This window comes from Triturus cristatus, chromosome 5_2 (assembly GCF_964204655.1).
Source record: "Triturus cristatus chromosome 5_2, aTriCri1.1, whole genome shotgun sequence".
Lineage (NCBI taxonomy): Eukaryota > Metazoa > Chordata > Amphibia > Caudata > Salamandridae > Triturus > Triturus cristatus.
The window spans coordinates 18,942,984-18,958,563 of record NC_140588.1 but is presented as its reverse complement, the minus strand read 5'-3'; the positions used below and the strand labels follow the sequence as shown (position 1 = coordinate 18,958,563).

Sequence of the window (15,580 nt, the reverse complement as noted above, 5' to 3'; positions counted from 1 at the left end):
TTCGCAAAGCATTATTGCTTAGACTCTGAGATGAGGAGGGAGGGCCACTTTGCGCACTCTGTCTTGCAAGATTTTTTGGTATAGGAAGGTGGACACCCTCCTCCGGGAGTGGGACTGCTGTGGGAATCTATTCACAAGGTGAGGAATCTTCTGGCAAATGTATCCATCAGAAGAACAAGTTACTTACCTTCGGTAACGCTTTTTCTGGTGGATACAGTATCTGCCTGTGGATTCCTCACTGGTCCACCCGCCTCCCCGTTGTCCACCTTTGTATACCTTTAAAGATGTCTTGCTTGAGATGTTGTTATACTTTGTAGCTTCTTTCTTTCTGGTACATTGGTAGGAAATGCTTGTTTTCTTTAGCTTTCCTTTTGTATATGTACTATGTATATTTGATTGAATGTTGTATACTATGTATACTTTGAATCTGTCGTTGGTCCACCTGTTCGCCTTGGAGGCACGGAAAAAATGGGTGGAACTGACGTCATCACGCCGACGTGGCTCTCTTATGGCTCCGGTGACGTCATACGGAGTCACGAGCGGAGCCGAAGTATTATGACGTCCACGTCGGCGTAGAGAGCTGGGGAAAAAAGTTCTGTGGAATGCTGGCTCAGGGGATATTCACAAGGTGAGCAATCCACAGGCAGATACTGTATCCACCAGAAAAAGCGTTACCGAAGGTAAGTAACTTGTTCGTTTGGTACCAAATAAATCCATTCAGAGGGCACCTCAAAGGTGCCCCCTGAAATCTTACCAAACCACTAGTGTGTACCAATCCTATACATGTTTCTCACCCCCTGAGGGTGGAGCTGTAGGAGAGTAGGGTCTGCAATCCTATGATCACCCCAGATATTTGCTTTTTGCTTCATTGGTTTACGACTTTCCCTGGCTGTGGGCCTGCTAATCAGACCCACAGCCTAGCTGTTCTCTCTCTAAAATTGACGCACATGTACCTTAGGTGCATTTACCAATTGGAACTGGGCCGCCTTATCAGTCCCTGTACCAGCATACCTTAGGTATCCAGGGCATAGGTGTACCCAGGGCCTACCAGGGGCTGCAGCATGTATTATGCCACCCCTGGATGGCCACCCAAATCTGACACAACTGGCTGCACGACGGCTGGGGCAAGGTGGTGTAATCACCCTTTGCTTTAGGTATAGTATTCCTATATCTAACCCTAAAATGGACACATGTATTCCTATCAGTCACTCCTATGGCAGGCCTTATCAATCCTGAAGGCAGAGTGCTTGGAATCATGTGAGATGGTGCTGGTATGAGCTGAGCCCGTCTGCAGCTTGCGGAACCAAGTCCTAATAGCTGTTCCAGGATAACGCGTACCATATACTCTTAAAGTGCATTATAATCCTCGCGGTTATTTGCTAACTTTGGTCTCGCATTATCCAAACATGTCGAGTAAGGTGTCATACGAATTGGAATACTAACCCCTCGCCAATTCTGGCGACGGGGTTAGCATTCCACCCTTCTAGAGGGACACGACATGTATGTAACTGTGAACCCCGGTTAAAGTTGACTCGAGCCTCAGCATCACAAAATGGATGCTGCCACCACAAACACAAGTCTGACCTCCTGCTGCTGGGAGTCCTTCCAGCGAGGAGAGCTTGGACAAAGGGTTTCCTGTCAGGGGCGGTGCCAGCACCATCCCAGACAGGGTTTTGTGTATCCCAGGTAGGCAGGGCTGAGAGGAAGGGGACTGCAAGTGGCACCCCGGTGCTCACTGTGCATAGGCCGGCTCAAACCAGTTCCAGGGGCACCCCAGCCCCTGAGCTGGGGAGAGACCGGACAAAGGAGAGGGGTGTAACCACCCCCCCCCCCCCGGTCCCACCCATAGGCAGGACCTAGTCACGAGCCAGCCCCTTTTCTTAGGATAAAGGTAGGAGCGGGACCCCTTCCCAAATTGGATAATTCTGAATCTTGAACTACTTTCCACGAAAGGAACTCTTGACTTTTGCTGAAGACTCTCCCTTGTGGCTAAGGAGTAGCCACCCTGCACCAGCAGGCACCACCTAAGCGCTTGCGGTTTGCTGCACGTCCATCCTCCGGATCCAGACTGACCAGCTCGACGAGACCCGGATTCCCTGCCATCTCTGACCTCTACCTGCATCATCAGCCCAGCTGAGGTTCGTGGGTGTGACGAGACCTGAGGGACCGGCCATCTTCAGAACCTGCACGACGCTTGCCTAGCACGACCACCGAGGGACCCTCGAGTGAGTGCTCCTGGGGTTTGAGAAGCCCTAACCCTGAGCAGCTCAAGCACCGAAGTCCAGCCTCCCAGCATCCCCGAGATCTGCGTGGGGGCCCTTCTGCTCTTTGCCGCTCACCGCGTTGTCCGGTCACTTGCCCGTTGGCTAGTGGCCCTCCTAACGACGCACCACGACATTTTCGCCGCTGGTCTGGTTGCTCCAGACTGGCCTTGGCTCCCCTCCAACAGAGGAGCGCCCCGGACCCTCCTGGTCCACTCCAGACGCCATCTTGACTCCACCGCGTGGGCTTGCATTTGCCAAGGGTTGTTGCCCCAATCCTGGGTCCAGCATCGCCGACAGCAGACACCTTCGTGGGACAGCTCGCCCCTTCTGCCTGGTCGCCGACAACGCCTCCTGCACCGAGGGACAGCAGAGTCCAGCGTCACCCACTCACCTGATCGAGGTGACTACCTCCGGTGCCATCCTGGTGCCAACCCAATCACTGGCTAGTGATTGAGAACTGAGTCCCCTCTGCTTTCAGGTCATCTCCATCACCGATCCAGGCTTGGATCCCTCCGAATATCGACACTGGTCGCCTGCCAGCAACTCCTTCTTTCAGGCTCCATAGACCACAACGAGGATTCCCGACGTCTTTTGAACCCTATGCAGCCGCAGCCCCCGGGCTAGGTAAACCGAGCATTCCGGTGCTCCAACGTAGGTTCACTCTCTAAGTGTCCAGATCCTTTTTCGTTTTTAGTCTAGCTGGTCGGATTCGTCCGGAAACAGTAACTTTATAAACGCTAGCATCCATAGACTTCTTCCCGCATCCCGCGTGAGAGTGCACACTCTGCACCCAATCTCCCTATGCCTCCTGCTCCTGACCTTAGAGTCCAGTAGTGTAGTCCTAACGATCCCGAAGCCTCTGGATCTGTTTACTTACCTGCTAGCAATTCGCATTCCACTTTAAGTGTATATGGTTTTTCGTGCCCCTCGGGCATTTGTGTAAATTGTGCAACTTGAAGTATTTTCATAAGAGTTTTGTATTGTGCTTAGCTCCCTGACTCATAAAGAGCCAGGGTAGTCTTGTAATAAATAAATATCCTTTATTTTCATAACAACTTGTGTGGTGTCCTTTCACTTGGTGTTCAAGGGATAAATGTGGTGGTAAAACAGCTGGCTTAACACGCCCTCTAGAGTTTAGCCCAAAGACTGCTCTTGTCCATGCTACTAGGATAGCTGGTCTATAAGGTTGACTTACAACCAATCATCAATAAGGGTCGTTTGGTATGATACACAGTGATCACTAGAATAGTGAGCACTATATATCAGGCAAACTTCTCACAGGAGCCTTTTGCCCTTGTGGGTCAGAAATAAAGCCTGCTCTGGGTGGAAGTGCTTCACACCCACCCTCAAGCAGGAACAGCATTGAAGGGCGTTGACCCTCAAAGGCTTCCGTTCCTTTGTTATGTTGACCAGGGCCTCTCCAGCTAGAGGAGATGCCCACCCTTCAGACCTAGACCTACTTTTGGCTGCAAGGTCAGTGGGAAAATTAGTAAGCAGGAGAGATGTGTCCCCTCTCAGCTAGGACCACCCCTAAGGTGTCCTGAGCTGAAGAAATCACCTCGTTTGAAAAACCTCTATATTGCTTTGGAGGATTTTAGCCATAGGGTTAGGAATATGCCCCCTCCCAGAGGGAGTGGGCATACGAAGGGTGTAGTAAACCTAAAAGTAAGTAGTCCATTGGCTACGACCTTCTGACCCTTGTAACACTCCTAAAACTATTTTTTAGTGGCACCCTTGAACCTTAATCCTCAGATTACCAATGACCTACGAAGAATAGAACAAAGAAGAGCCAATCCCTGCACAACAAGGAGCTCCCGCAACTGCCATGGGCCCAGCTCCATCAGCCTGACTGGGAACTTTGCATGACTTGTCCCGCAAACCAGCGACCTCGAAAACCCAGGTAGACTGCCTTCCTTCAACAAGTACTCCTGATCTCCTGTGAACAGCATACCTGTCCAAAAACCAAGTTTAAAGATCAAAGCTCTGCCTGTGGAACTGCAAAGTTGACCACCAATGCACCTGATGCCCACGGCCCAAGTCCAAGAAACTCACTGGTCTAGAAGAAGTACCCAAGCGATCCTGAGCGAAAGTCCCTCGTGGGTTGATCCCTGTCGGACTCGACGTCAGCGCCTGCAGCCTCTGCACGAGAACCACCCCCCCCCCCCACCTCATTGGTAAGGTATCTTGTGAAGCCAAAGGACACCCCTGCACCCGGACCCCTGGGCCTTTGGGAGATCTACTGAGTGTCCCAACACTCTAGCACATCCCAACTTACCTGCGCAGCCGTAGGTTTCCATTGATCAACCTTCTGGCCTCAGCCAGCAGCCTTTTTTCAAGTTCAAGGTTTCCCATTGGTTTGCATTCGGATCCCGGCGCTGTGTTAGCACTCTGCACCCAGCCGCCCCTGTGCCACTGGAGGTGTAAGTTTGGTGCTTTTTTATTACCCTCATTGGACCCCATACACCCACATGCACCATCCGGCAGTCCTATAAAAGATCTCCGATAAAGAGACCCTTCGGGGGGACACGTAGGGAATTGCAGCGCCCGCCCTACGAGGAGCAACTGCCCGATGATGAAGCATGACATCCTTTGGGTGTGTGAGGGCACCAGAGGACACAAAGTGGTCTTCCCTTTCACTTGTGGGTCCCTTCACCTGGGCATTCTGTTTCTTTTCTTTATTCCCTTTTTTAACACACGGTGACTTTTTGCACCTCAATGCATAGGTGACTTTTTGCACCCTGCTTTAGGAACAGTGTCCTTTTTGATATTAATGTAAATTTGGTGCTGCCCCGTGCTTACCTTGACCCCCGGAGACTGGGTCCCAAAACCATGCTGCATATCTGCAGGTAATGCCACTTCGATTGCTCCCCTGTTTCCATTGGATAACAATGGCACCATGCCCTGAGTTTAACCTGTGCACCCTGCAGCCCCAGTATTGCTGGTCGTGCACTGAGGTCACTTACCTGAACATTGCCTGGTACTGATATTTCATCCAAAAGCTTCCATCAAATCGTTTTCTTCCCTGCAAATTGCCGATTGTGTTTCATCCCATAGGATAACATTTTATTGATTGAAAAACTGTGTCGACTTCTGGTACTGAAAAACAGTGATATTGCAAAATGTATTTCACTGCAACAAAGTATCTTTGCTTCTATAAAAAAATATATACAAAAAGTAATATTTCTACAAACAATTGGTCTCGGATTTAGTCACTACATGTGTTATCGTTTCTTGCCTGTGTGTGTACACAACAAATGCTTAACTCAACCCTCTGATAAGTCTAACTGCTCGCCCACGCTACCACAAAAGAGAGCATTAGTATTATGTACTGTAGCCTCTGAGGTTCCACTGGACTCTGTGCACTCTGTACCTTACTTTGGTATAGTATACACAGAACCAGTTTCCTACATCCAGCAGAGCAGAAAAATGAAGCAAACCTGGCAGAGTATAAATGTGTAGGGCTAACAATCCAGGCACCTGCAGTACAGACCGGGGTAGGGGGTGCCGATGCACCACGACACTTCAATGGCACAGCCTGGGTATGCTGCTGGGCCTCTAATGTCACATGCCTCTCCATGTGGGCACCACTGGCTGGCTCCTGTGTAGGCACAGCAACTTCAGGGCCCCTCTAGCAGCAGACAGCGCGGTCCCCAGTCATCTCAGGGGACTCTCAGACCCACCTCCTTGCGTTCACCCCGATAAGCTGACACTGTTTCAGGTGTTATGGGGGCACAGTGGTGGCAGGATGTAGCAGTATCTTGCTTTTGAGGCCGAAGCACGCTTTTAGTGCTGCCACTCTGCTATCTTGCTGGCCACGCCCCACCTCTCATGATATGTTAATGTCAGTATTCTGTTTTTTTGGTTGCCATACTCTCACATTCCACGTTATGAGTTTAGTTAATCCAGTTTTTTGTCAATGCTCAGCCGCTGGAATACCAAACCTTACATTTGAGTCATCAGCGATCATAGGGACGCAAGCAAGTATGTGAGCTGTCTAATCATAATAAAGATTTGTCTAAAAGAGTTCCCCAACTAGCATCCCCCATTTGCCTCTCACACCCCCAATGGTTAGTAAAATTCTTGTTACTAAACCATTCCATCCACTACATCACACTTATGTCCTTCAAACAGGGAGAGAGGAAGCGGTCACCCTCCATCCCCAGTCTTTCTATGTTCAGCAATTTTTTAAGACAAATATTCACGTGCCAATATTGACCAGTCTCATTTCAAACAACTTACAAACCACCCATCGGCGCAGATGCCTAATCGAGGCTCCCTCCTGCAGTGAAATAAGCGGTCAGTTCCATATTGTGAATCGTATATCCTCCTAAATGCCTCCTAGACTGGTTCAATGCAAGATGATCGTGGCAACATTAATGTCCCTGTGACCAAAACATTTGGGAGCTTAAGTACCAGTGCAGTAGTTCATGTTTTTTTCATCTAAACTTTGCTCTGTGTCATAGTCCTAATGTCCTTTGCTCTTAGCATCTTTGGCAGCATGCTTGGCAATTTTTGTTGCCTCTGTAGGATTTCTAAAGATGCGCACACGATCCTTGTGCTGTACCTGCAAACTGGCATTATACAGCATTGCGTATTTAATATTTTATGACCTCAGCAACTTGTTTGCATCAGTGAATGCCCTCTTTGCCTCCTGTACTGCCACTCTGAAGTCTGGGGGAAAAGGCTCAATCAGTGCCCTGATCAATTAGTGGACCCTTTTCTCTAGCCAGATACTAGGTCGTGTCCCGGTCCTGGTAGTACAACATCTGAGCAATTAGTGTCTTGGGAAGCGCCCTAGGAGGAAGTCTGCTGGTCCGCAATTGGTGAGCTCTCTTGACCACCAGTATGTCAGAGAAAATCCTCCTTCCAAATAGGTCCGCAGTGAGTTGCTTCACAAACACCACAGGCCTACATATGTTGGTTGAGTGTGGCAGATGCGCTATGCAAATGTAGTTTCTGTGGGATCGCGATTCTAGATTTAGTTATTTGCCACTATTTTGGTCATCTCTTTTCCATCTGTCGCTAAGATTTTAGTTGCTCTGGTGCACTATCTTCAATTTTTGATATGCGGCGCTACACCTCATTCAGTAGGTCACTGTGTTTGTTTATAAGATTGTTCATGAGGTCCATACATGCTGTAAGGTGGTCAATGTTTAAGTCTGTTGTCCTCAAACTTGATTTCATATCCAGTAAAATCACTTTGAGGCCATCCCCTGGGTGATCCATTGAGCCAGCTACATCTAGTGATTTCAGTGGCATCCGGTGATTTCAGTGGTATGCTGGTCTAGAACGCATACTATTGGTGACCTTTTGTTCAAATAGGAGTTTTCCTTGTTTATTGTTTATCTTCACCATACAACAGGCATGGACAGGGCACTGTCAGAGGGCTTTGCACATTTCTGTAGGGGGGGTCAGTTGCTGTTATTAGGTCCCAAAGTGTGCAGCGGTCAGTGCAGCGGGGTCACAGGTGCCTCCGTTGTCAGTCATTCCCCCTGAGGATTCATCAATACTGGATGGTCTTTCTCGCATGCGGTTACTAAGTAGAGGGGAACAGTGCTGCTGTAAGCTTAGAGTGAAGTATAGTGTCATGCAGGTAATATTGGGATAGTGGAACCAGGGTACAAGTATGGCAGGTATATATGTGGCCGGGAGGACTTGCTTCTGGTCTATCTGCTCCCGCACGACCACAGTATCATTTTATGTCCCCATGAGCCCCCTTGATGCCATTATCATGGTGCGCATTTTCTTTGTGGAAACTGAAAACAGTGGTGTGTGTGTGTAGGATTCTTCTGCTGATGTAATGTCCTGCAGTGTCTGTTAGGGAAATGGTACCAGGTTGCGGATATGGCATGAATCCAGGGCCGGGAGGTCTTACTTCGTGTTTAAATGCTCCCGCACCTCTCAGACACCATTTGTGTCCCCGCTGGCACCAACAGTACTACTTGTTGTCCTAGTAGGCGGTAGGGCCTCACAGGGAGATTCCACTGCACCCAGCACCATTCAAGGCTCTCAGTGGGCCCAGCATTTTCCACACCTCCTGCCATGTTATCTTCGGCCCATATGGATCTCCTCCTACCGGCCTCCCAATGTACCAAGCCAGGTTGGATTTGGAAGCCAGTGTCCCAGGCACCGTTGGGAGGCCCCTAGCAGGCTTTGTTCAGAGCAGGGGTGTGTCAACCCCTCCCCCCATGACAGGAACAACTTCAGTAAATAGTGCAAGGCACCATGTTTTATGATGCCTCGAAGCTGAGGAGAGGGAACTCTGCTAATAAGCAGCCATCTTGGATGATGTGTAGCTGCTCCCCCAGACATACAACATAATTGACAGGGAAAGAGAGAGTAGTAGCAAGAAATAGAAGCATAAAGTGTCCGTTATGGGCCAAACAGGTTTCTACAGTATGGTATGTAAATGTGCAGGATGAATGTCGTGTGTCAATTGCGTATCTCCCGATAAATATTCGCAAATTCTTCATAACAGTTTGAGCATCAGCTGAGCCCACAGGAATTTGGAGCATGAATCCACTATCACCAAGATATACTTGTAAGCCCCATCTGATTGTAAGGGGCCACAGTGGTCCATATAAACGCAAGCCAAATGCTTGTCTGAGATCAATAGAGCTGTCAGTGCTGGACGTGATACGGTGGAGCCTTTCATATGCTGGCAGATGTCCCATTTAAGGACAAAGTCCTTGGTCTGTTTTGATAGACCAGACTACCAATAGCGTTGATTTAGTAATGAAACTGTAGCAGTAAACCTTGCATGAGCAGAACCCAGACCTGCATGTGCTGCTAGTATCAGTTCTTCGATTAATGTTCGGTATTACTCTATCTCCCACTCCTAGAATCTTAGCATATGGTATGTTTTGTGCATCTAACTTGTAGGTGTATTTTGGTGGGAAACCTTTTGGCATGGGCTGATCCGTTATGAGTGGCATTAACTGCCATCATAGTTGTTCTAGCTAACCTTGTGCTTGAGCAAGTTATTGCAGCAACGGCAGCAGTACTAGCTATTGCTTAGTGGCTTCATTCTCCATTGAATTCCCTTAAGTGTGAACCCCAACACGTTGATGACTCAATGTATCAATGTATAAATGACATGAGCCGTGGCAGGCCTTCTTTCAGCTTCTCCACGTGTTCCCAAAGCATTTTGTGCTTTACTGTGCAACCTTTAGAATCTCTAAATCCATTCTCGCCCCAATAGTGTAGATTTTAATTGTAAGACTCGACACAGTAAAACGAATCACACACAATAAGTGTGGGGAATTTAGGATCCGTATTTTATAGTGCCAGAGTCAGGACTATCAAGTACTAATGTATTGTTTTAACAGATCCGTGGAATCTGTATGCTCTCCATTTCACTGGTGACCCCACAGAACCCTGTGTAGTATTCCAGCGTAAGACTCGATTGCTTCGAACAATTTGAGTTCTTTGCTACAATTGAAGATAAATCAGTGACTATGAGAGCTACAGGGCTTTTACAGCAGTTATAGGAAGCTTTATGAAATCCGAGCGCCAGACCAGCTCCCTGTCTGTTTAAATTATTTTGCTAAACACTACTGTGTTCATGTTAAGCCCAGAGTTGTTCCTATATTTAGTTAAACAGTGCAGCTAATAATAACTTCCTTTTAGTTTTCCACCTCCTAAGCCGTGCCTATGAGTGATGATCTGACTATTGTGTATGGTAAAGGAGATTATCTTTTTACCAGTAATTTGAGGACCCAAGGCTTTGAAAACTATGGAGAAGACCCCTCGCTTTCCTAAAAGATTCAGTCTTTGGTTACTGAGGGCAGCAACTAAATTGCGATTCATTGGCCAAAGTAATAGGCTTCTGCAAGATGTAGATGTGGAAATATTTGTGCTGTGTGGGGGAGAAGACCAATGTTTGCAAGACTCAGGGGATCTGTAGTAAATGGTGAGTAACCTTTTCTCATTGATTACTGGTAAATGATTCTTCCGATTGTTATGCATCTTATTACTTTTGTTTATTGGATGAACCATTCAGGTAAAAAATATATTTCTCTTTGTAGGTGTTGAGGCCTGGTGTCCTGTGGTTTCTGAGGAACTTGAATGATCCCGATTTTAATCCAGTTCAGGAAATGATCCATCTGCCTATTTATAGACATCTCAGGAGGTTCATTTTATCAGTGGTAAGGGCCCCATTTAGTAAGATGTTTCCAATTTTTTTTATGCAATCTAATTTAAACTGAGGACTTGACCGGTTAATACAAACCAAAAAAAAATGCTTATCGCTTTTGCTGAGCCAAATATTTAATTCAGTACCTGAATGCATTAAGCTGTATTTTTTTATCACATTTCATTGAAGAATTGACTAGCTTTAATCTCACAGGCCTCTTTCGTTGTATCTTAAGGAAGGTAATAGATTTTATCAAGAAAAACCATCTGTTGTCCCAACAGTACATTTGACTGAACATTGAGAGGCATAGGAACACTGTGTACAATAAGAAATGTCTTTGTTTAATATCAGCTGGCTAAGGTTGAAATTAAATTGCTGGCAAAGTATCAACATTTTGGATTTATCTGTCTAAAAACCCTCCTCTCCTAATGATGCAAATGGAAAATAGCAGTAGGGTGATACTGGGTAGTCTGCATCAAATCTGGACAAACTGATCTGTGACTGAAAGCAGTGCTTATAAATTGTGATTAATTCACAGTACACATTAAATCAAAATGTTATTGATAAATGTTTACAAAGGAAAAAGCTAGTGCCTTCCAAACCTCAGTGCCTTATGTTTAATTAAAGTGAAATTCATGGTTATCCACCTAGATTCAGTAAGTGCCCTACTTATGTAATGTTTTTATTCAAAGACTGTGGTCCACAAACTACCAATGAGGACTCTGTTCACATGGGTGAATGATCTTGCTATCTAGATTTTGTATGTTAGACTTAGGATATGAATACATTGATTCACTATTCAAATTACAAATTCTAATTTCTCATTGTGCAGTGAGTTAAAAATTGGGTACATCCAGGCTTGGTCAAGATCAGAGCACGTGGTTTTTGGATACGCCATAATCCATTGTCCTACATTGCAACCCCCTTTTCGCCATCATTCTTGCTCCCACTTTGAATCCTAGCACCAACCATACTCTCTATCCTCTAATCTCAGCAAAGACATCAGTCAATTTCAAAATGTTGTACTTTTTGCAAAAGCTTTAGTCTTAACACGTGATCTGAAACTCCTACTGTAACTGATTCTGCTTTTCTGGAATCCAAAGTTCCACAAATGGTCTCAAGCTCTCCACATTGAGTTGACTGTGTATCTCTTTATCAGAGTCTTTTTCCAGGTGTCCTTAGATGAAACTCACCACTCAAGGGTAGGGGCTCATTTCAAGAGTCTCTGGTGTCTAATGTCCTTCCTTGCAAGTGGGTGCCATGTCCTGGCCATACCACTGGATGCAATCCGGAGGACCTCCTGATGGATCTCGTTTATGGGAATATTCAAGTTCTCTCTCATGCCTCTTGCATCACTGGTGTCAGCAGTCTTTCATTTATTACAGGCCTGGAATTGGTGGCCTTAATTACTTTTGGCCCCAGCTTTCATTTCATCCAAGATCAAAGGTTTTGGCACCAATAATTAGAGCTATTCACAAATGCCTGATGGTGATTTTCATTAGCTTGCGCCTCTGATGTTAGTAACTTCTATCTGATAGAGACATCTAGCTGCAGATTCCTTACCTTGGCAGTTCTCCTCAGGCGCCAGACTGTACCCGGAAAACGTTCTCAGCAATACCTCTGCACGCCGGTAGAGGGGGGTCGTGTGACTCTGTACTGATGTTGCCTCACGACATAACGTCAACCGCTGATGTGCTGACATCAGTTTCTTCTTTTTCGGTGCTACAACGCAAATCCGTTGAAGCATACCTCCAAGCCATTTTTGGCCTCTTCTTCAACTTCTCATCGAGAACAGTGTTCCATCCATGCCTTCTGTCTTTAAGTCCTGTGGGTCGTGCACTCAGCAGATGTCTGCCACGTACCCACATTCTGTGCGTATGTGGTGCTTGTCCAGCCACTTGCCATTTGCCTTCAAGGGGACTCCAGGTCCCAGGACTTTGTGCTCTCCCTGGAGGGAGGAGCGTGCTGCTGCTGTGGTGCGCTGAAAAGCACCGGTCTTCTACCGCGGCGCAGGAAGCGCTAGTCCAGCCACTTGCCATTTGCCTTCAAGGGAACTCCAGGTCCCAGGACTTCGTGCTCTCCGTGGAGGGAGGAGCGTGCTGCTGCTGTGGTGCGCTGAAAAGCGCCGGTCTTCTCCGGCGACGCGGGAAGCGCTCGTCCAGCCACTTGCCATTTGCCTTCAAGGGGACTCCAGGTCCCAGGACTTCGTGCTCTCCCTGGAGGGAGGAGCGTGCTGCTGCTGTGATGCGCTGTAAAACGCCGGTCTTCTCCCGTGGCGCTGGAGGCGCTCGTCCAGCCACTTGCCATTTGCTTTCAAGGGGACTCCAGGTCTCAGGACTTCGTGCTCTCCCTGGAGGGAGGAACGTGCTGCTGCTGTGGTGCGCTGAAAAGCGCCGGTCTTCTCCCGTGGTGCGGGCCGTGCCCGGGCAAACCCCGGGCCAAGGGCGGGCCCGTCCTTGCCCGTCACTGACCAGAGGTGGCCGGGACGAGCTATACCCTTTGCATCTGTTACCAGCCTACTAAGTACTCATCAGTAGACTGCATGCCGCCTTACAGTAAGTGACGATCACTGTATAGCCTGGGCGGGATTGAGCTGGTACTTGTGTTCAGTAGTGCTTGAAGTGTTGTGTAGCGGCATCAAGACCTTGCAACTGCTTTGTGCCCCGTGTCCTGTGCTGTGCCAGCAGTTGTTGGGTGAGGTTCCCCTGGGAGCCCTTTTTGAGCAGGTTATGGGGAAGAGGAAGGACCCCCCTACGGGTTTATCCCCGAACACACCCAAGGGCACTATTGATTCCTTCCTAATAAAGGCAGTGGGAGCATTCACTAAAGAAATTGATAAAGCAGAGAGACGGCTCTCGCTGGGCAAGACTGGTTCACCAGCGCTGACATTAGAAGGGGACCCAGCACTGGTAGCTGGAAACATGGATGGAAATGGAGCAGGAACTACTCTAAGCCAGAGGGTGGAAGGTGAAGAGACCTGCAACGTAAACGAGAGGCCTAGTACCAGTAGCAGTTCGAATACCCAAGCAGTGGTGCAGATCACACAGAACAGGGCTGCACTCTCCACTAGTCGATGTATGAAGCGGAGTGGTCCGCCAGCCCCAAAGAGACAGCGCAAGGTGCAGGGAAAATTAGCGCCCAAGGCGGCGAAGGATAATCTTAAAGACTCGGACTCTAGGGGAACTATGGGATCGGGCAAGGATGTAGAAGAACTTTGGGTGCCTCTCAGGGAAAAAATAGTGTCATTGGTGACTGGCCTCATAAAGGATTTCTTAAGTGAACTATCAAACACGATCACCGACATTAAGGTATCTTTGTCGAACATTGAGAAAGTGTTGCCCTTGGCTGTTGAGCCCAGGCAGGATGATGTGTCTATTCACACCTGCCAACAACAAATAGACTTGAATGTTATGCCACGCTCAGAGATAGGCTCTGAGTCCCAGATCCCGTCAGTGGCCACGGATAAAACGGGACGGGGGGGAACAGGGGGATTTGTTGAGGGTGGGCCAGCTGATCAACACAGCAGGGTTCCGAATGAAAGAAGTGATCAGGGGGTTCTCACCACCGGGAGCAGCGAGCTAGTGGTGCTGCTCAACTAGCCCACAACACACAGAATTTGCCAGTTTTAGACCTCCCACCGGCATGTTGCCTGTACACTGTGGTATTAGTGGGGGTACCAGGACTTGACAGCTCACAGGAAGAGTCTACTCACCAGTTGATAAATAAGGCTACCTACTGGCTAAGAAAACATTTTGGCTTTAATTGCTCAGACCACAGACATGTCCTAATGGCAAGAAGGGTTGCGTGGATTGGCAGGTTCAAGAAAATATTTGAAGGGGATTACGTGATTGTCACACTGAGGTACCCTTCAATGGCCCAGAAGATTTTGTTCTTATCCTCGCAATCATTTATGGCAGACTCCGGGATTAAACCAGTACCACTGGGCTTCTTTTATAAACCCCTACCCAAATCTTTATTCCCCCACGGTGTGGCTACACAGGAAGCGGGTCCGAGTTGGAGAGGGGGTCCATTGCAGCTAAGGAACGCCTTCGCTCCATTGAGGGAACTGAACGACATAGATTGACTTGTAGAGAGAGCGAGTGCGACAAGACTGAAGGGTAATCAGGCAACACATACCAAGGTTCAAGGGGGGAGGGATGTGGCTGATGACGATGGGGGACTTACTGACACCCATGTTGAAGGATATAGGGACCTTAGGGAATGCAGGTCTCCCAGCATAGATGGGGATAAGTGCGATGCCTCATGCCACCAGGTGAGGCGAAATCGGGATGGCTTAAAACTTATCTCGTGGAACGTGGCAGGTTTGGCAAGTAAGTTTCAGGACGAACAGTGGCTCCATTATATTAGAAAGTTTGACGTAATTGCCATCCAGGAAATTAGGGAACCAGTAAATACCTTCTTTTTAGAAGGGTACAAAACTTTTTTTTGCCCAGGAAGAAGGTCTGGTGCAGGGAGAGCCAGCGAGGGTCTGATAATGTTTGTAGATATAAAGATACAGGGGAGGTGGAATTTGATCCCAAGGGAGTCGGCAGTAGTACAGGGTCTAACATTTGTGAGCAAGAACTACAGTTTGGCATTTATTAATTATTATAATGCTCAGCCAAACTTGCAAGGCTCAAAACCCTTTGAGGAACTAAGCCTTTGCTTAGGGAAACTACATGCAGAAGGACGTGCCCAAGCACACCTAATTGTAGTGGGAGACTTAAATTGCCACCTGTGTCCTAACTTGAGGGTGACTGAATGTGATTGGCAGACATGTACACTAAACAAAGGGCCTCACATGGAGCACACCAAGTCAGGAAGGGAGTTGTGCATGCTTTTAAATACCTTTGAGCTGACCCATAGAATGGATTTGACTGTCTGCCACCCAGATACACCTGTGACCCCCCCACGTATAAGGGTAGAGGCTGTGCATCATTTATTGATTTTATTTTTGTCTCTCATACAGTGAGGAGATTTATTACTAGTTTTAATATTAGGTATAGTATATTCAGTGACCACAATCCGGTAACTTTGTCACTTGTTGCTCCACAACAGCATCTGGTCCCGCACAGTCTGAAGGGGGGGGTTGATTTCCGCGACGGATCGAGGAAGACGGCTGCGCTGGGCGCAGGTTGACACGGCTGCTTTTAATAAATCCCTTTTTAGGAGAGGTCAGCAG

At 47.8% G+C, this 15,580-nt stretch overlaps 1 protein-coding gene across 1 annotated transcript in view; it reads left to right on the top strand.

Annotated features, from left to right (window-relative positions):
* Nucleotides 1–15,580, top strand: part of MARCHF6 (membrane associated ring-CH-type finger 6) — a 1,340,093-nt gene that overhangs the window by 595,704 nt on the left and 728,809 nt on the right. Inside the window, exon 16 of the mRNA XM_085606770.1 lies at nucleotides 10,292–10,411. Within this exon, the coding sequence (XP_085462896.1) occupies nucleotides 10,292–10,411 (120 nt within the window). The remainder of the gene's footprint in view (nucleotides 1–10,291; nucleotides 10,412–15,580) is intronic.